Raw genomic sequence first — 20930 nt, forward strand, 5'->3', positions numbered from 1 at the left:
TGGAGTCCAGCTTGCTTTCAGTAATGAGTAAAAATAATATGAAATATTCTATTGGGGTGTTTTTCTCCCTCAAAAGGCAAAAATCTTCCATGCTTGTAACTGAGACTCTCAACTGGAACACCTGGGCCAGGTTAGCCTTCCCTGCCCTAATAGCACATATGATTTCAAAATGTTCAGGATTCTCAATGCAAAAAAAGAAAGAAAGGAAGGAAGGAAGGAAGAAAAAGAGAGAAAGAAAGAACAACTATTGCCATAGAAACAAATATTATTCCAGAGTCATGTCAGGTGAAAAACTGTATACTTTCATTTTGATCTTGACAAATAGCCACTGTATTAAAAAATACAAGTGTCTTTGAAACCTTCTGTCACTTTAGTTGATTTGCAACTTCCCATCAGTGTTCTGAGTTAGCCCATTTTTTTTCAAATGAAAGATCCTATTTCCCTTGCCTTTGAGAAATACAAATTTTAAAGATTCCATTTAACATCCTTTATTGCATTCCTACATCATAAAGTTATGCTTTATAGCAACATAAAAAAGCTGTAAAATTAGCATCCTTGTAAACAACTTTCCATGCTCACTGGTGAGGCCATCAATGGTGATTTGTACTGATCACTTAAATACAACTTGATATTATGGTATCCAGAAGGTTTTTTTTAATGCATTAACATAAGACAAGGGAGAACATAAGACAAGTGGAATAGAGTCTTCATCTCTCATGCTTTATAAACATGAAGGCTGTCTTCGTTTTAGGAAATACTCCAAAAGTACAGAAATGTCCCTTTTTTGTCTGGCACAGTGTGCATCTCTGTGGTCCCAGCACTCCAAAGGCAGAGGCAGGAAAAACACTTCCAGTTCCAGGACAGATCCTGTCTCAAAACAAAAAAAATTGCATTTTAATATGAAATCCAAAATAAGCGACTTTCCCTTGAAATGTTAATATTTCTTTAGAAAATGTAGTGCTAAAATACCCTGTGAACTCACCGACTTTGTCTCTAATTAAAATCCTTTAAGTTAATATGAACATTTTTTAATAAAAACAAAAACAAAAAACAAAAAACAGTCCTCTTTGTCCTCGCCTTTATGGCGACCCTTTGTGCGCTGGTAGTTGAGTAAAGATTACATGTAGCTCTTGAAGTTCACGTTTAGCCCTGTGGCACAGAACTGTAATCTAGAACAAGGGTGCTTTTAGGGTTTACTCTCTGGCAACCAAATGAGAAATTCTCCCATGGGAAGAGGGGCGCCCTCTCAATACCTATAACGACCGTCGGATTTCAGATTGATTTGGTTAGTTTTCCAAAGCAGGGCTGTGATTATCGATTTGCCTCCGATTCTCACACACGCCGGCGGCGACCCTCGCCCGCGGCCTGCGGCGGAGACCGCGGTGTCCCCGGAGCACGTGGCTAACTTCGAGGACAGGCAGCGCCGAGCGAGCGAGCGCGGGCCAGCGGGGGAAGCCGCGGGGAGCAGCCGGGGGTCACGCGGACCACACCCGCTTCGGATGCCCCGTTTGCCCGGGCGAGGGCTGGCAGGACACCTTGGGGAGTTGCACCCAGGCTCCCCGCGCCCGCAGCCCTCACCTCAGGCGCCCTGCAGCCCGGGTCCGCGAGGGGCGCCCTCTGAGCTCCCGGGTCCGACCGACCCAGTCGCCACAGAAGCGTCTCGACTCTTGACCCCGCGTTGCCCTCCTGCCCTGCCCAGAGCCCAGCCTTAGGCCCAAAGCCTCGCGAGACTCTGAGCTTGCATGGAAAGCTCCGGGTCCGGCACAGCAGGCAGCCTTGCTGTGGAGGCTGGGGAGGCATCACAGTGCTGCCCAGAAAGTAAACCCAAGTCCCTGCAGGGGCGAAAGGCCCAGGCACCCCAGCACCCCAACCACCATCGCTCAAGTTGAGATCAGCCCTCTCCTCGCTCCTCTATGACCCTCCATCCTGCTGCCAAAGTTACACCAAAGCCCATCGTTCTCTGTATCACATACTGAAAATGGTTTTATTTTTATCCATTTACATTTAACTTGATATAAACTTGTCCGGAAAAGTCAAATAATATGCTTTATATTAGCTCAAACATTTATTAAGAAAACCAAATTCCATAAATAAGCACAGACAATAAGTTAAAACATATCACAAATTGACCAGTATGTAACAAGAATGCTTTATCTACACAAAACATCCTATTTCACATGTTTGTTCATTCTTAGAAAGCGCTTCTGTTCTCTGGGTTTGGATTTGACCAGCACATGCAGAAGGAGCTGATTGCGTTTCTCTGTACACAGTTGCAGGGTTGTAGATGTCCGCCTGCACCCGCCGGCGGCCGGCAGGAGGCCCCGAGGGGCACGGAGGACGCGATAGATAGGACGACCACAGAACAACCAAGGGCACAGAGGAGGAGAAGAGAAAAACAGGAAAGGAAGCAAACGAACACCAGTCCTGAAGGATCTAGAAAAGAGATGTGGCTTTTGCTTTTACAAAAGGAAAAAGAAAAAGAAATCCCTTACATGTGTATTTTGTTCTTCCTATAAAGGCCTATCAAAATGGGAAAGATCACCTCTTCCTTCGTCACATAACTGCTATAGTCTGCTCCAGCCACCCAATCCGCTGGCGTGTTCCTCCTGAGAAGCCTTCCCTTCTGTACCCTCACACAGTTGTGCTTAAGAAAAGAAAAACCGAGCTATAACGAAAGCGCTCTTTTGCAAGCCAACAGAGGGTTGCATGGGTGTGACTGGGTAGACAGGGTAGGGTGGTGGTCCGGGAAAGAAAGAGAGGAGTATCGGAGAAAGAATACAGGCTAAATCAAATTACATCAGTTGGGCCCTCAGATGAGGCGGTTGGTAGCAGATGCTTGTCCACCTTTAAGACAAAAATCCCTAACATTGTGCTGTACCTTGAACACGTCCGTGTTGTGACCAAGATGCACTGTGTGTATGTGTGTGCGTGTGTGCGCGCGCGTGTGCAATGTGTGAGCGTGAGCTACGGTGCGAGTGTGTGCATGTGTGTGTGTGTGCGTGTGTGTGAGTGTGTGTGTGTTTCTGCCCACAAACCAGTCCATTGGTGTCTGATTTCAGATCCTGAGTCGACTCCCTGGTAAGTAAAATGGCGGGAAGGATGCTTTTCTGCCGGGCGCGGGAGCAGGGGCGTGAGGCGCTGGGAGAGAAGGAGCCCGGAGGGAGGCGCGGGCGAGGCGGGGTAGTGGGGGCGGGTGGGGTGGGGGAGCAGCGACCCAAGTGTGGCCGGGGACGCCGCCTGGCAGAGGCCGGGAGGAGGGCGCGAGCACGACCCGGGCAAGCGGGAGGCCGGGGCGGCGGGCAGCGCCTGGCTAGGGGAGCCGGGCGGGAAGTGGGGAGGGAACTTGGGTGGCGGCCTCGCTGGGGCTCGGGGAGGACCGGGGACACCGGGCGGGGGAGCTGGGAGCCCGGCGCGCGCGGCCGGGGGTGTCGGGGTGTGGGGTGGGGAAGGGGACGACGCCCGGGCGGAGCGGGCTGCGCGCAGCGGCATTAGGTGAAGCTCATGGAGACTGTGTGCTCGAGCGCCTTGCGGCGCAGGGACGCGATGCTCGTGCCCCGCCACACGTCGCTGCTGTCCGGGGAGCTGCAGAGCTGGGGCGAGCCGGAGACGTTGCTGGGGCCGGGGAGGGAGGCGGGCACCATGCCGGGGAAGGCGGGCTGGTAGAGGTGCGACTGCAGCCCCGCGCCGTTGGAGCCCGCCAGGCTGTTGGACAAGCCCATGGAGTTGGGCGGCGGCCCCGCAGCCAGGCTGCACTGCGACAGCGACTGAGCCATGGCCTGCTGGCGACCGAGCGCGGGCGGCAGCGGCAGCTGGGACACGCCGGGCATGGCGGCCGCCGCCCAGCGGGTGTCGTTGGCGTGGAAAGAGCACAGGCTGTCGCCCATGGCGGCGGCGGCGGCGGCGGCGGCCGACGGGAACTGGGGCAAGCCCGGCGTGGGCAGCAGCGTGCCGGGCGCGCGGAACACGTTGGTGGTCTTCTTGCGCTTCTTCCACTTGGCGCGCCGATTCTGGAACCAGACCTGCAGCGGGCGGGGTGGGGAGACAAGAGCCGGCGAGGTTAGCGAACCGGGTGCGGAGCTCGAGTCCCGGAAGCCTGGCTTCTCACGGTCACTCAGCCCCTGGCTGAGCCCGGTGCTCCGGGCTCGACACGCCCCCCCCCACGAGCTCCGGGTTCTCCGCCTCCGCCGCCGCACGAAGGACGCCCCTTGGCCGCCACCAAACGCAGACTCCGGAGCTCTCAAGTCGCGGTGCCCACTGGCGCGGAACGCACCGAGCACACAGCACCCACAGGCACCTCCGCTGTGCAGCGCTCACCACCCCCTGCACTCTGGCATAGTCTGCATTGTACAGATGCACCAGTCTGGAGGCAGGCATGTGTCAAGGCTCGACCCACAGGTGTACAAATGAAGATAAACATGAGTACCCATGTGGCTTAATAGCGTGCCTTATAGCACTGATGGGGTATAGAATTTTCAGAAACACTGGAAATTTGGAAATTGATGAAAGGCCACGAATGACATAAACAGTTTCAAAATCGAAAGACAAAGGAAACCCCCTAGCATCACGGTTGACAGAGCGGAGAGGTTAATACAGTGACCCGTGTGGCAAAGAGAGCCGCTGAGCTGAGGTGTTTGGTTGCCACCTTGATTTCTGATTCCTCTCTCAGTGCTTGGGGGAACTGCCACAATGCTCCTCCCCATCTCACTCCCAAAACACTCTGAAGCACCTTTGTCTGTGGTTCGGGTGTGCTGGAACTTGCTACCAGAATCCTGAACCCCTGGGCCTTCGATCTGTGCCTTCCAATAACTTACCTCAGATCCCTAATAACATGTCCTCTAATGCCTGCAGATTGCACACACACACATACCAACTCACCTCTCGTGTTATAGACTAAGGCAAATTTTCTGACCAATACAAAGGAAAAGAGGTCAACTTTAAAACTCTCACTGGTCTAATGCAAATTTAAATTTGCTGGGACAATAGACATATCTTTTTTTTTTCTAAGAAAAACTGTTTGATAAAATATACCTCAGACAAACCTCCTGGTGTTTCTTTTCTGAGTTTGGCCCAGGAATTTCTGAGTCTATCAGGTAAATGTGCCTACAAACGTGAAATTCACTATCACAAAGCAAAAATTCCTCTGAAAAATAATAGACAACCTCTCTCACATTAATAATTTCCCATCTCCACCCATTTGAATTTTATCTTTAAGAGGAGGGGGCTCTCAGTACACTTACTTGGCAGGCTTTCCGTTTAAAATCTAGTTAGCTGGATGACTATTGATACTAAATATAAAATGGTGCTGGACAGAGGTCAAATATTGACTAGTCCTGTTAGAATTTGACCAACACAGCTTGCTCTCCATATTTGTGGCCCCAAAAGTGATTTATCTGCTATTCTGATCTGTGTAGTATTTGCTTTGCAAGCTGTGGCATCAGGAATGTGGACCTATTTGCCCTCATTCTTGGTAAACCAAGAATTTCTGGCTGTGTAAGCAGGACCTCTTGGCTAACTGGTGCCAATAGCTTTTCGGTTCAGAATTCATTCTGAGTCTACCCATGTCTTCCTGTCTTACCTGCAACCTCACCCACCTCTTCATCTTTCTCTGGTTTGTACACCATCTCCCACAAGGCTGCTTAACCCAGCATTGGTGATGGATAAGCGTGCTGGAGTCCTTAGCTGCAGCTCTTCAGTTGGTGGCACAGGGATTAATGAGGCCGAGGGGCCCTTGATGGTGGTGATGGGATCAATGTGGCCGGATTGAGCTGTTAGCAGCCTTTGGCCTCAGGTGGAAGGAAAGTGAGAAGACCCTTTGCAGCATTTACCCTACACTAGTTTGGGAGTTGGACAAGAGAAAAACCCTCGACTGACCAAAATGGCCTCCCAGCTCATGTGCAGCCTTCCAGGAACATTTTGAAAAAGAGAGAGTCAGGACCAAATCCTAACCCTCTCAAGAGCTAGTGAGTCCTAAAGGGTCAGTGTTTAGGAGGTGGCAACTTGGGAGAAGAGGAAAAGAAAGAAATGAAAGAAAATGAAAACTATGTCAAACTGCCCAGCAAAATTCCAAGAGCAAACATTGCTGCCAGAAAAAAAAAAAAAAAAAAAAAAAGCCTCTGAGCCCAGTGCCTGCTCAGGCAGATAAGGAAAAGGAGCACTGCAGAGAACTGAATATTAGAGGGATAATCGAAAAATCATGCTCAATTATGTTTGAGGGTTAGTAGTCAAATGATGGCTACAAATTTTTTTATGTTTCATGGCTTACTGAGATTCAAGGGGGGGGAATCCACATGAACGCTGAGCATCTCCATTCCAAGCTATGATGCATATGTTTTTAAAGTGTGAATGTTTCCACTTGAAAACTAGAGCATGACGGGTTAAAATGCAGACAAAACCTAAGGGAGATTTTCAGAATGCACAGATGACAACTCCAAGAAATACATTAACCACAGTCGAAGACCCAACTTTGTACTCCGTTTGAAATGCAGCTTTCCTCAGAAAATGCTTAATACAACAGTGAGAATCTAATGGAGGTTGGAATCTAAAAATCCACTTTCCTGATATCTGCTGTTACAGTAATATAGACATACTGTAAATGTATTTTAAAATATATAACCCGTTTAATTCCCCAGCTATAAATGGCTTAGAAATAGAGAAAGAAGGGGAGAAAGAAAGAATATTACCCCCACACACTTGAAGCAAACGCTTTATGAAGACCTCATTGGAATCCAGCGAATGATTAATGTGAGGATTTGGGAGGAAATCTGGGGAGCTGTATTAACTCCTAGATCTCAGGTTCATTTCGATCAGCCAGCCGTGAACTCTGGGCCGAATTCATTACACTTTAATAGTGCTGGGAGAGGAAGAAAATGCAATTTCTCATTCCATTAGAAAACTAGAAAATACTCTCAGCTTGTCCCCCTATTAAGATGTGGCAGGTGACAGGGCCATTCTGGGGGACACGGTCAATGGAATTACAGCACATTATTTTTGTTCGTATAAAATATTGAAAGGCAAGCCTGACTGTGCAGAAGTTATTTCACTGATTTGGTTTTTATGTAAATAAAATATTGAAAGTTAATTAATCCGTGCTAGAGACTAATGATTATGCTTATTATATTGCATTTGATCGCATAATTTGCATGATTCTCGCATTGCTGCTTAATAAGCCATTCCAGGTTATAAATAATTCTGAAATTGGTTTCTAATAATGGCATGCTATAAAAGGAATGGTTTTATTACAGTAGCCAGAAAGGGGGAGCGATATCATACACAGAATTGGCCTCCATATGAGTAGAGGTGCTTTAGTAAATACTTCAAAGTGTGATGTAGTCCAGATAAAGACAAAAACTAAGAATATTGGATAATTTAGTCTAAAAAAAGCATCTTTGAAAACATACAATTGCAATAAGTTAAATGTTTAGATCATTTTTAATCAGTGCAGTGGCCCACATACTGGAAAGAATGTGTGGCAATCTGTTAACTATAAAGGAAACTATGAAGCACTCATCATATAAGAATGTAAACCAATTACTATTTAATTTGAATTTGGTCAAGGAGCAATGGTACAGTGAATTGTGAAGTAAATACATTTTCCATAAATTATTTTTGCATTACATTACATAATGTTAATCATTTTGAAATGTTAATTAAGAAGGTTATGTTGATCTGATTACTTTTTAAACTATGAAACATTATTTTTTAAAAATATTGAAATTGCCATTCTATTAAATTGTTTCTATCAGTGGGCTCAAGCTATTATCTTTGGTTGAGCATTATGCTAGAACAATTAACATACTTTGTCTCTTTCTTCTTAAATATTCTTTTGTGTACTTTTTGAAAATAACTACCATACAGTGTATATTTTATTTCATTTATAACTTTTTCTATTAAAAGAATCACTGCCATTAACCTTTGGAAGACCTAATAAAGTTTAATAGACCTCATTTTCTTTTTTCATAAAATCAGCCATCCAATTATATTTTATTTGTGATTCTAAGTTCTATTTTAATTTGAACTAATTACTAACATGTCTAGGTTAAGACCAGCACTGCATTCTTTAAAACAAAAATTAATAGCTAAGATTTCTCTTGAGAACAAAAAGTAAATTTGTGAACTTTCATTCTCCAGTATTGGGCCCTCAATCAAGTGTTATCATTGACATGTGTTGAGACTGTACATATCTATAACAGTTTGAGACCATGCTTAAAAGGATTGTAAGGTGAAGACTTAAAGAACAGGAATACACCTGAACAATGTAATTAGTACGTTCCATATGTGTAATGTCTGTGCCCCGTCATTCAGACTTTGAGTTTACCAACAAATACCAGACTTGTGCTGAATAAAAATATTAAACATTGTGAATATTTATCTATTAATTAAGTCCCTGGTGATACTTGTTTCTTACTAGAGCAAAAGTAGTATTCCCGTTTAGACGATCTACAAAATACCGAAATGGAACCAAATTCTGATTTCCTGGTCAGTCAAATGTAAACGAACTGAAGTTCTTAAAGTTAATTTACAAAATCAGGCACTGGCTTGACAAATTAGTCATTTTGCACCCAGGATACTGGACAGAAAAAAAAAAAATGTCCCAAGTAACGACGAAATGTTTTCAGCACCGTGGATAGCTCCAGGTTAAGTGCAAGGTTTCACCCAAGCGCCCGCCTTTGTAACAGTACCAGTCAGTCTTTCGAAAAGGAAAAAGAAAGGAAGGAATTTGGAATTCATTAATCTTATACTTTTCTCCCCCAATTTTCAGAATAGGCACAGGTGAAATTTCCTAGATTCCATATAATTACAAGTTGGAGGGTGGTTAGATAAAAATCCGGACACTAATGATTTTCTCAATTACAGGTTAATCTTTCTGGCCTGAAAAGTTCCTTCCTCGGGTCAGATACCCGAAAGAGACAGTGCTCAATTCCTGCCTTCATTTTTAGGGGAAATCTAAATTATTTTTATTAAAATTAAAAACCCAGAGGTCATAGATGGGGCGCGCGGTGTGTGTGTGGGGGGTAATTTTCGGCCAGTCCCGCGCCCTGGTAGACTGCACAAGCCAAACCTTCGAAACCAACAAAGCTGAGAGTATTTTGCCTGAAAGATGAGAGGGTGATCTTTAAGAGACTAAAAATCGCCCCCCTCTTTTAAAGGCACCCACTGCATAGTAGTTCTTCTTTCTTGTTTTTGTATAATTGTGACATTTCCCCCATTTACCCAAACTCTTACTAGAAACTCATTCTGGGCAATGAAACGCTAGCCAACAGTGAGAGCTGGAACACGGTGAGCGCCGGGCTGGGCTGCTGGGGAGACAAGGCGGTCCCCTTCTCTCTGGCTCCCTTCTCTGGAGGAAAGAGTCAGCCCGGCATCCCCGCAACGCTGGGCTCGGTTTTTTTGTTTTGTTTTGTTTTGTTTTTAGGAATGGGGGGGTGACTACAATGGAGGAAGTCCACTGGGGCCTGTCGATCATCCTAGCCAGTGTTTGGACAGAGAACGAGCTCATCCCACTCGGGACGCAGTGACAGCCAGAGCGCAGCCCGGGACCCCGGGACCCCGGGACCTGGCTCGCCGTGCTCTGGTCCCCCCACCCCCGTCCCTCCTGGCCTTCCTCCCCTGAGCCCACGCCCGGTGGGTGTACCTGCACTCGCGACTCGGTCAGCCCGATGCGCAGCGCCAGCTCCTCACGCATGAAGATGTCGGGGTAGTGAGTCTTGGCGAAGCTCCTCTCCAGCTCGTTGAGCTGAGCCGGGGTGAAGCGTGTCCGGTGGCGCTTCTGTTTCTGCTGGCCCTGCTGCTGACCCGCTTGGCTGGGGTTGGGGCCGCCCTGGGGCCCCGGTTGCTTGTCTGGGTCTTTGGCGCTCACCGCCAGCGAAGCAGGAGTAGAGCCCACCGTGGTGATGTCCTCGCCCGGCAGCAGAGTGGCTCCTTCGACTGGATCCGAGCTGGGCGCCAGGTCCCCCGGATGGCCCCCGGGGTCAGAGCCCCCCACGCCCAGCCTACACTTCACCGCCTCCCGGTGGCCCAGAAGCTCGGCGGCATCTTTCATACCTGAGGAGGGAAGGGGATCTTGGTCACTACTTTCCCGGAGATGTCTGGAGCGGGTGTCTTCCCAGAGTGGCTCTACTTCAGCTCGCTCGGTGCACACGCTCGCCCTGCTGCGGAAACTGCCCGGACCTCAGCCGGGTTTCCCAGGGTTTGGACCGCTAGGTTGAAATAACATCTCCTGGCCTTCCCCTTCTCTCCACAGCCTGCTCCGCTGGTTCACCGCTCCCGCTTTCGTTTCTCCCACAGAAAAACACTCCCAGGTCCGGCAATAAAACCAGCCCGAGTCCTTTCATTAACTGTATCCCCGGTGTCCCAGGAAACCTTGAGTAAAGTCTTGGACGGGGGATGCAGGAGAGAGAGAAAAATCTAGAGCGACTCAGGGCTAATGAACTCTGGCCGATTCCCTCTGACTTTCAGAAGATGAATATGTCTCCAAGTCTTCCACCCTTCAAAATAAACCCAAATCAGCTCCGCCTCCCCCTCAAATCAGAAAAGGTGTTTGGGAAATGGAGTCACATCCATCACTACAGCTTCTCAAGCCGGAGACCCCAGAACCCGGTAACCCAGATAGCTTTAAAGAAACTCGAGAAAACTCTATAGCCATAACCGTGAATCAAACTTTAGAGAATTCAACTTTTCTCTCCCGATAAATAAACGGCTCGTCCCTCCCCGTCATTGGCAACAGCAGGTCCCTTGTAGAAGGCGGGGTGCCTGGAGGATGCGCTGGGCTGTCTTCTAACCAGCACCTTTAGCAAACCTACCTTCATACAGTCACTTCTCCTTCAGGCCGGATCTTTTTTTTTTTAAAGAAAACCAATTTAACCACACTTAGAGGAGGAGGTGGTAGAGAGATAGCAAGAAGAAAAAAAAAAAGAGAAGAAAGGAATTCCAAATCGAAGCAAACAAGAGTGGAAGGGAGAGAGATCTCCAGACAAATTATCACTGGCTAGAACTCCTTTAAAAAAATATTAAGGGGAGAGAGGAAGAAAAAGAATAAGAAAACAAAAAGTGCCAGCATTCCCAACTCCTTTTTGTTTGGGGATCTACATATTCCATAGATTTTTTTAAGACGATGTTAAAGCAAATTAAACTTTAATACAGCACAATTACTTTTAAAGAAATTAGTCCATTTAGGGCGCATTAAGGTAAAATAAGGAACAAATTGACAATTTCCTGCCCCGGCTTCTCCTGGCTGTCCGGGTGAGAGGCGCTCACTCACCTAGCCTGGCGTCCAGGAGGTCGGCGTGAGACAGCATCGCGCACCGCTCCAGGGCGAAAGCTGTTCCCCCCCAAATTTTAGCGGCTTTAAGTTATTTAAAATAGATATAAGCTATAAGCTATACGATATAGATATATATAGATCACCTAAATGAAAGAAAATTCGGTTTGTGGTTAAAAAGGGGGCTTCTTGCATTATAATGTCCTTTAGAGAGACGGGGAGGTGCTTAACAGTTGAATGAACCCGTGAGCAGCTCGGCGAGGGGACCAATCAGGAGGGCAGCCTGCAAATGTCAGCGCCCGGAGAGTCCCCCACTCCGCCCGCCCGCCCGCCTGCGCCTGCCGGGAGGAGGCGGCGGCCGCAGCCCAGGCAGCTCCAGCCTCCAGCAGCCGCTAAAGCAAGCAGCGGCCACCTTGGCCTCGCCCTGGGCCTCCGGGCCGAGCCTCGGTCAGTCCTTCCCTGAGATTCTCTCTAGGCACACCTTCCCTTTCCTGGTTCTGCCTTGCTCGTTTCACAGGCGCAGGTCAGCTCGGTGTTGCAGAGATAGGATGTTCCTGGAACAGGGGCATTTTAGACGCCGAGCAGGGCATGACCTCCGCGTGACCTGAGAGTCCTACCCCCACCCCCCCTGCGCCAGCTAGGCGACACTGGACAGCTCCAGGGGGGGCAAACCCCAGCCTCTAGAGCCTCCCTAAATTTTGCCACTGCTCTATAAGCCTTCGCTAGGGGGTCCACACTCCTCAGCTGGGCCCTGGGGCCTACTGAACCCCAATGGCACCTCAGGCCTAGAGAGTAAAGAAGCTGATTTGCCCTGTTCTGCCAAGGTCCACGGTCCGCTTTTGGTGGTGGTGATGGGGCGCTTCAGGAAGTAAGCCCTTCTCCAAAACTCCAGAAGCTGCTTTCCAGGACCTCCTGCCCAATGCAATGGGCCTACAGGTCTCTTCCTTGGCTCCCAACCGGCCTCGATCAAAGTTTCTAAGTTCAGTTAGGCTACCAAAGCTACTCAGGGCTGTAAATAAAGTTAACCGCTCTTTATTTTCCTCTTGGATATGTTAAACTCCTTGAACAGTTTAAAGTGCTTTGCACAAGTGAAGCGAACCATTTCTAATGTTCTGATTTTTCAGAGCCAGCCAACAACAAAGTTTAGATTAGTAATATATTTCTAACCAGAGTAATTTTCAAGATCATTAGGCATTTATGTAATTAGTGCCAAATCTATAAGCTTTTATTACGATTATTAGAGTAAAATCAGTATAAATTTGTACTAATTTACTACTGTTTAGACTTGGCTGTCAAGCCCAGAGGTTCTTATTGTAAATGATAACTGAGGAAATTAAGTGCAAAATTCTGTACCGTTTCTGATCTGCTCCCAAACAATCCGTTTCAATTGTATTTGCAGCAGAACATGATGCCCCTTAAAGTTATTTGACTTGTATTTTTATTTGCAACACAAGAAAAATGCCCTCCACCCAAGGCAAAATGAAAACTGATATTTACTACTCCCAACTTGATTAACATTGATTTTTAATTCGAGAGTGATGCAATTAAGATTATTCATTTAGTGCAAATAAAGCTTCCACAAAAGGGTGGCCCTCTGAAGTCTGTTTTAAATAATACCGAACAAATGGCTTTTTTTGTTCGTCGGCCAATTGACTTACACAAAACATTGGAAATGCTGTCCGAGAGCAGATGTGAGAGGGTGTGTGTGTGTGTGTGTGTGTGTGTGTCCCCTTTACTGAGTGTGTGAGAGAGAGAGAGAGAGAGAGAGAGAGAGAGAGAGAGAGAGAGAGAGAGAGAGAGAGAGAGAGAGAGAGAGAAGAGCAAGGAGACAAAGGAGGCTGCGAAGCAACTCTGGAGCAGTTTTGTTTTCTACTTCCCCTCCTCAGCCCTTTTCAAAGTCCTTATGTAGGCAGACACACACACACACACACACACACACACACACACACACACACATACACACACACACGAACGCGCGAGTCCTCGCTGGTGCACATAAGCTTGTGAGTGCAGGGCCTGGGTTTTGGTGTCTCCGAGCGAGCGCTGGACACCGCTCACCAGGGAGCTCCGGACTTGGTGGGTCTGCCGCAGCAGCCCAGGGTACCAAGGCGGCCTAACGGGAGCTGGCTGGGAAGCCGGACTGCGCTCTCGCTCTTGGAGGAGCCCAGGCGACTATAGCACGCCTAGGAGCCTTGGGGGCTTTGCCCGGTGCCAAATCCAGAAAGGTTTCGCCTGGGAGGGAAATTCCAAGCCCAAAAGCAAACTGAGCCCCATCTGATAATAGCAGCTTGGTTTTCTCTGTACAAACCCCCAAATTTGACAAGCGGGTGTGCGAAGCAGGAGAGGAGAGTTCAGCGGCCCGGGGCAGGACAGGACTGTGCGCTCTTCAGGACCTGGCACAAGAGCAAGCACCTGGGGTTGGGCCTGAGTTTCGAACCTACAGGGTGGGGTTTTCTGGGTATTCAGGCCAAGTGGCTAAAGGAGGAATCGGAAGGCGGGATTCTGCAAGCTTAGAGTCTGAGGAGTCCGATTCTTCAGTAACCTGGCTGCTTAAGGGAGAGACCGGGAGGTCACCCGGGAAGAGAACCGGGCCTGGAGCCTACCAGTGTGCGTGCATGTGTGTGTGTGTGTGTGTGTGTGTGTGTGTGTGTGTGTGTGTGTGTGTGTGTGTGTGGTGTGTCTTCATGTCCCGGTCATGCATCAGCCCTGGATCTGCTGTGTCGGTGCCTTGCATCTTCCCACACGCACTCGCTCGTATATTCTGTTTTGTTGTATCTTTCAGGTCGATAAATAAATGTGTAATAGTTAATGTGAAGACACATCAGAGTAATAACAATGGGACAAAATCAAAGGATTATCCATCTCTGTTAGTAACCACTGAATAACAATGTTGCGGCGTGATTGATAGCCCGCTTCATTTTATGACTTTTCTATTGGTCTTGATTTTTATAGCAGTATAAACAAACTAAATCATTTCTTCCAAGACTTCAGAGCATAAGCACCTCGGGGGGTGGGGAGAGTGAAGAGGAAAAAAGGGAAAAGGGAAATCTAAGGGTGGGAGGGGGTGAGAGGGCAGCTTGGGGGCTTTGAGGTGGGGAGGGAGCAAGCTGGGGCTGGAGCCTGGAGCTGGCAACCAGCAGGCGTGGCCGGGAAGCAGAGTCTAGATGTTAAATGCTCGCCCCCACTCCTTGTTCTGGCTCTGCAACTCGGTTTGGTCAATGTCTGAATCCACCTGGGCAGCGCCTGAGATGTATTTACCAGAGTTTTATTCCCCGTCATCTTCCCACGTTCCTGGGGCAGCCGGGAAAGTGCCGGTCAGGCCCATTGCTGTTGATAATTCAAAGCATTTCCCACATGATCATGGGAACTGAAGTCCCTAACAAGGCGAAGCTTTAGCGCAATGGCCCCCAAATCTTCGGAATGACAAGAATGTCTTCAGAAATCACTTCAAAGCAAAGTAAAAGGATTTTCTATGACGGATCCAGTGATTTTTCCTCAATAAATAGGTTTTAGATTGTTACACACACGTAGAAGTGGAACAAAGGGAACTACCAGAAAATATATTGGTTGCCCCTAATAAAATTTATTTAGACAGTTTACTTCTCATAAAAAATAGAGATTGAATTTTGTACAAGAGCCTGCCAAGGGACGATGCACAGGGAAATCTTTTTTCTTCTTCTTTCTACCCTCCTCCCCTTCTCCTTTTTAAGGAAGCACAAAGAGCCTTTAAAGGCCAAGGAATTGGCTCCTGGCTCCCGAGGCAAGAGCACCCAGACCGAACAGAATTTGATATCTCTGTCTGAAGACGATGTGGAGAGAGGGGTGTTTCTTTAAAAAAAAAAAAACTTACAGCTATGTAAATTCCAAGTACACCCGCTATACAAACAATGCCCACGTTATGTTTTGCCATCCAATTTTAGAGCAAGACTTAGAAATAAAATGTGGATGGAATAGGAGGTAGGATGGAATGGGAGAGCCGGCAAGGAGCCCAAAAGATGGATTTATGCAGATTAGGTTTGAAATTCTGATTTTCTCTCTAATTGTGTTTTTGCTATCATTGCAAATCCTTTGTACAGACAGAGACAGGGAGAATAAAAATATATAGAGGGTGCTCCAGGAAGAATTGGGTAGTGTGCCCAGAGCCCTAATTGCTTTTTCCACTTACAGAAATCTCGGGTGTTTATTAAATGTAACTTTCAGCTGCTTGCGTTGTTTGTAAACGGCTCTTTTCTGTGTAGACAGTGGGCTGAAATATGGCGCGTTATTATTCACATTCCTGCTATTAGATGCTGAATTGTAACATTGTTCCCTTTAATGAGAAGCGCCTCCCTCAATAATTAACGATCTCACATTTTCCTATTTTCTTGCCTGATGAAAAGAATCAATTTTAATTCGTGGTAAATTACAGCCATGCTTTGGGGTATTATTTGCTTACTGAAAACAAATCAAGTGACTTGAACACTCCTGTTTACTTTTCCAGATATGCAATAACCAAAAAGCAACTGTACATCAGTTGCTGGGGCCCACTTTGGAAGAAAAGATTAAAGGGCAGGGGGCAGGGAGGGGGCGAGGCCAGTTGCAACAATAGTGACCAGGATTTCTCCCAGACCAACCTTAGGCATCGGAACTGTTGCTCCCCAGCCCTCAGTGTCCACCCTGTTCTGGTAAGGGTCCTTAAATTACAGATGACCGCCCTGGAGATTCGGACTGCTCCACCAAAGGCTTGTTTGTGGGAGTGAGGGAGTGGAAAGGAGAGTTGAGAGAGTGCAGGCTCTACAAAGGGGTGCCTGGTGCTTCCCTGCTCCTCTGCAGGAGAGAACTCTCCTTTGCCAGCCAGAGAGAGACCAGAGCCAAGAAGACTCGGCTGAGTGACCCTGCCCGTCCACTGCAAAAGCACCCTCCTCTTCCGGCAGCCACTTCCCAGGGCAAGATAAGCATCTGTAACTCTTAGTCAAACAGGCTTGGGCCTAGGCTGAGCCTCCAAACTTCCCTAGCCCAGGAGCTGAGGGCCTTGAGATCCAGATGCACTAAAGCCAACCCAGCCTAAAGGGGAAAAGGGAAAATAAAGCAAAACAACAACAACAACAAATCGACTCCAGGCCCAAGCTCCCAACCTTTGTTTTCTGCTTCTTCCCTCACTGAGAGCAGCGCTCACGCATGGCCTGTGTACTTGTGGTGTGCATGCCTGAAAGCGGTGCATTGGGGGTCCGTGGCTTGGTCACCTGCATGGTTGGGGCTTGCCAGTGCTGCTGAGAAGCTAGAAACCTGGTGCAAACTAATGTGACAAAAGGGAGCTTTTGGCAACACAGGAAGTGATAGACAGGTGGTGGGTGGATGGGTGGATGGTATATAGATAGTTTCTCTTTGAATAGGTTTTTTTTTTGCACAAGTTTGCCTTTGCAAACCATAAGCAGACTGTCACCTGCCAGTCTCCTAAGCACAGTCACTAGACCCTAGCTTGTTTCTTGGGTCTTTCTCTCCAGAAAACTGGCACCCAGGGCCCTCAATGAAGAAACAACCACCCCAGACAATGAGAAATCAGTACCTGCCCTGTGACTCTACTGTTTCTCCTGGCTTCCCTTCTATTGCCTTTTTTGCCCTGTAATTTTAATGGGCCCAATTAGCTACATGGACCATAATAAGTAGCATGCAGATTTTATTTGCATGTGTTAAGTTTGTTGCTTATCTTATTTCTATTTATTTAGGATAAATAATCAGTTATTCAGTTAGGTGGCAAGACTAGTAATTGGAATAAAAAAATCTAATCCCTACTCTTTCTATAACTAGATATAACGCTAATAAGACTGCATCAATCTTATGTAGCAAATAAATAAAATAGACAAACAAACAAATTTGCCTCCAACAAGTTAATGCGGTGTATCTGAGTGGAAAGTAGATATTTTCACGCATTCTGGAGATGAGGAGTGACTTTTAATAAAATCACAAGAAAAACAAATGTAATTCTGTAAGCCAGCGTTCACCAACACCCGCATCCCTAGCCCCCCTCCCCCTGCCCCGCGCCCCAGCTCCTCCATCACAACCTTTCCCTTTTCCTAAGCAGTTGGTCTGGGGTACAGAATGACAGGGGCTTGGCTTCCCCAGTCACTTTGGCTCACACTGGCTGGGTGAGACGCGGAGGGAGCCCGGATTCTATAGGCAGTTAGCCTTCTGCAAGCGGGCAAGCGGGGCTTTTCTCTGCCCTCGGCTTTCCCTCCATGCTCGCGTTCTTTTCCTCCACTTGGCGCTGCCCTCTCCTCCTGCCCGTTTCTTCTCTCACCACCCACTCCTTTCATGCTTTCCACTCTCTTTGCTTCTCTCCGACCCCACGTCTCGTCTCCCGCCTTTCTTTTCTTTCCTCCCGTCTCTTCTCTCTTCTCCCTCTCCCCTCTTTTCCCTCCGTCCCCCTTCCCTGTCCCTTGTTCCCTCCCTGCAGCCCGAGTGCAGCTAATTCCGGGCGTCTATATTCACTCAATTAGAGAAATCTACAGAGAAGATCGATCTTCCATCTGCAGACATGCCAGCTTAACAAATTAGATTCTTGTTTCGTGCAGGTGATTTGGTGACAGTTGGGGAATTAGAAGTAATAAGTTGTTGTGTTTGAGCCCGGGCCCCCGCCCCCCGCCGGCGCCCCTCCCCGCCCGCCGCCCCGCGGCCGCGCCCGCCGCCCGGCACCCCCGCCGCCCCGGCCGGCCCGCGCCCGCCGCCGCCGCCGCATCCCCCGCCGTAATTAGTGCTGCTGCCCTCCATGTGGGCTCGATTAAACCGTGATTTAGCCGAAAGAAATATAATTATGGCTGCAAATAAAATAATCAGCATTGAAGAGCGATTTCCTTAATGAGATGGAGCGGTTGCACGTCACGGAGTAAAGGGGTCTCATTAAGAGGTGGTAATGAGGCTTGGGTGGATGGTGCAGTCACAAAATAGCCCAAGTCCCCAGCAGGCCGGGACCGCCCTGCGAAGCGGCCGCGGGGCTCTGCCACCCTGCCCCACCCCGCCCGGCCTCCAGGGGGCGCTGCGCCCGCCGCGAGGTCTCCTCCGGTGGCCAAGGCTCCTCGGCGACCCGCGGAGAGCCAGGCTGTGGCCACGTCTCCCCGTCCACGTGCGCCTGCTCGGGTCTCCTTTCCCCAGACAACCTGGAGGACAGCAGGCTGACTGAGCGGGGCTCCTGCTTGGCGCCTGTGCCAGGCAGGGTCAGTCCGGGACTTCTGCGAGCAGGTGGAAGCTCCCCCAACACACACACACACACACACACACACACACACACACACACACACACACACACACACACACACAGTACACACCGACCCCACCCGGAGTCCCCTGGGAGCGCGAATGCAAAGGCAGGTGTTACACTGAAGCTCAAAGCAGCCTTGGAGTTTATTCTTCCCAAGCCGTTCCCAAAGTTGGTCAAAGTCCAGGAAAAGTCACAACTGCATGTTTTAACTCAAAGCTTTCTCATCTGGATTCCTCAGATCTTCGTTGTTTGTAGCTTAGGAGCCCTTATCTTATAGCAAGGTGGGTATACATATGCACACTCACAGGTGCCCGGATGTAGTGGGAACTTACGGATTTTTTAAATATTGTTGTTTTTTGTTTGTTTTGCTTTGTTTTTCTTGGGGTTTTCTGATACAAAGTCTCACTATGTAGCCTCGGCTGACCTTGAACTCACTGTGTGGACCAGGCTGGCCTCGAACTCACAGAGATCCACCTGCCTCGGCCTCCTGAGTGAAAGATTAAAGTCGTGGGCCACCACAGCCAGTCAGACCTGAGTATTTGTTTCCAGTTGGATTATCAACCTTCTCTGGAGTTGCAGTGTTGGGCAAGGGAAGGAACGATTGACATACAAGTGGCTCTCAACGTGACACTTTCTCTTATTCAACCTACTGTGTGCTGGGTACTGTGCTAAAGAGGGTGATATGGACAGATGTTTGTTCTGGTGGGGCTTCCAGACCAGCACGCCCTACACTGAGTTTTTCAGTTATGGTAGAGGCTGTGTATCAGGCATTGGCTCCCTGGGAAGCAGCCATAACCAGGAGTAGCTCAGGTTTGGGTTTTGTTTTTGTCCTCTTCTGTCTCTGTGACAAAACACCCGCGATAAAGAATTTAAAGGGAGGGAAGTTTTTATTTACACTCCCTGTTTCTGAGGTTTCAGTCTATTGGGAGTGTGGCTCCCTGGATTTGGGCTGCTGCTAAGCACATGGCAGAGTGAGACTCATCAGGACCAAGAAGCCAGCAGGGAGAAGGCCCCGAATCCCAACAACCCCTGCAAGGGCATTGTTCTCCCCCACTGAAAAGACCCCTTTGCTTCAATTAGACCCACCCTTCTGTAAGTTGGGCTGCCTTCCAAGACCTCACCGGGCACCAGACCCCATCCATCCTTCACCATATGACTCTGTAAGCCCCGGGGCCCCTTTCTGCTGAGCATGGGCTCTTTCTGAGCTGTACCTTGTTTGTTACAGGGTGTTCTTTTACCTTTCCCATCAGTAACTTGTTTCTACCCAGAAGCCCAGGACCCCACGAAGATACTAATGTTTGTCAATGCTAATGGCCAATGGGATATCTTTTGTGGAATGTCCTCACTTTACAAGGGGTTAGAAAGAGAAGCGTGCTGTCTGGATAACACTTTGCCATTATCTGTCTGGTGGTGACAAGCTTGAGAGAGGCTTCCCAAAACCCTGCCATCTTAAACACCCTTTCACCCTAAACAAATCTAGGTTGGTCTTAAGTCCAAACCTCTATTAGAAGTCTCTACATTGCAGAGTTCTGTCAGGAAGCCTGACTTTGTGAGAGTACAGCTTTTGCCCCCTAGAAATAGGTCCTGGGCAGCTGGTATAGCTGGGGTGAGCCCCTCACACAATGATGGGTCATGAATAAGCAGACCTTACACTGGGTGGCAGTGATTTCCATTAACATTCACACCCTGGGGCCACATGGAATGGAGGGTGATTAAAGTCTGCCTTAAGCCCACTAAAGCCCCAAATCCACAGCTTAAGCTAATTCTCTCATTTACTCCCCAAAGGCATTCTCCACACTAGAGCCTGAAAGCCAGCAGTGGGGATGCCTTCTCCATCTCTTATGCTTTCCCAAGTTGCTAACATATGGAACCAGAGAGTCATTTCTGCTGCTGAGGGGGGAGTTTGTTGTTGTTGTTTTCCTGGATGCTTCATCACCCCCACCCCCTAATTTTCCAAAGGTTCCCAAGTCACCCATTAGGAATGATGCTGACTTTTCCATATTCACAAGTCTTCCTCTCTCCCTGGAAAGCAGCTGCAGTAGGGAGAGGGTTATTTAGGTAGGACCCAGTGAGGCTGCTGAAATACAGATCCCAAAGTGAAGTGGTTTCCTACAGATGGAATTTTCTTTTTCTCTCGCGTGGCAGTCCATGAAAAAAATAGTCCAAAATTACTAAAAGGGAAGCTGTCTTGAGGCCTTTACTGATGCCCCGCCTTCTTTACTGATGCTCTGCCTTCTGCAATGCTTGCCCTGTGGCCTAAGGTGGCTGCCCCTGACATCACCTCTGCATTTGGAACAGCTTGAAAGGTTGATAACAAAAGATACTTGTTCCCTTCTTCTAAGGGGATACCTCAAAATTACTTCATTTCCTCTCACAAGACATTGGTCAGAGTTGAGTCACATGGCCTTATCTAACTCAAAGGAGACTGGGAACTGTGGT

The 20930-nt window shown here is 48.2% G+C and overlaps 2 protein-coding genes across 2 annotated transcripts; both read right to left on the reverse strand.

Moving 5' to 3' along the window:
• Window positions 1-1401: 1401 nt before the first annotated feature.
• On the reverse strand, window positions 1402-3489 carry LOC110339606 (MAGE-like protein 2). The gene is made up of 2 exons (XM_021223843.1): window positions 3036-3489; window positions 1402-1832 (listed from the first exon to the last, which is right to left on the reverse strand). Exons 1-2 carry the CDS (start codon window positions 3487-3489, stop codon window positions 1402-1404), a joined length of 885 nt encoding a protein of 294 aa, XP_021079502.1.
• LOC101824227 (orthopedia homeobox) lies at window positions 3434-11432 on the reverse strand. The gene is made up of 3 exons (XM_005065645.3): window positions 11258-11432; window positions 9632-10041; window positions 3434-4019 (listed from the first exon to the last, which is right to left on the reverse strand). Exons 1-3 carry the CDS (start codon window positions 11292-11294, stop codon window positions 3489-3491), a joined length of 978 nt encoding a protein of 325 aa, XP_005065702.1. The 5' UTR covers window positions 11295-11432; the 3' UTR covers window positions 3434-3488.
• Window positions 11433-20930: the final 9498 nt, after the last annotated feature.

Source organism: Mesocricetus auratus, unplaced genomic scaffold (assembly GCF_017639785.1).
Source record: "Mesocricetus auratus isolate SY011 unplaced genomic scaffold, BCM_Maur_2.0 Super-Scaffold_100020, whole genome shotgun sequence".
NCBI lineage: Eukaryota > Metazoa > Chordata > Mammalia > Rodentia > Cricetidae > Mesocricetus > Mesocricetus auratus.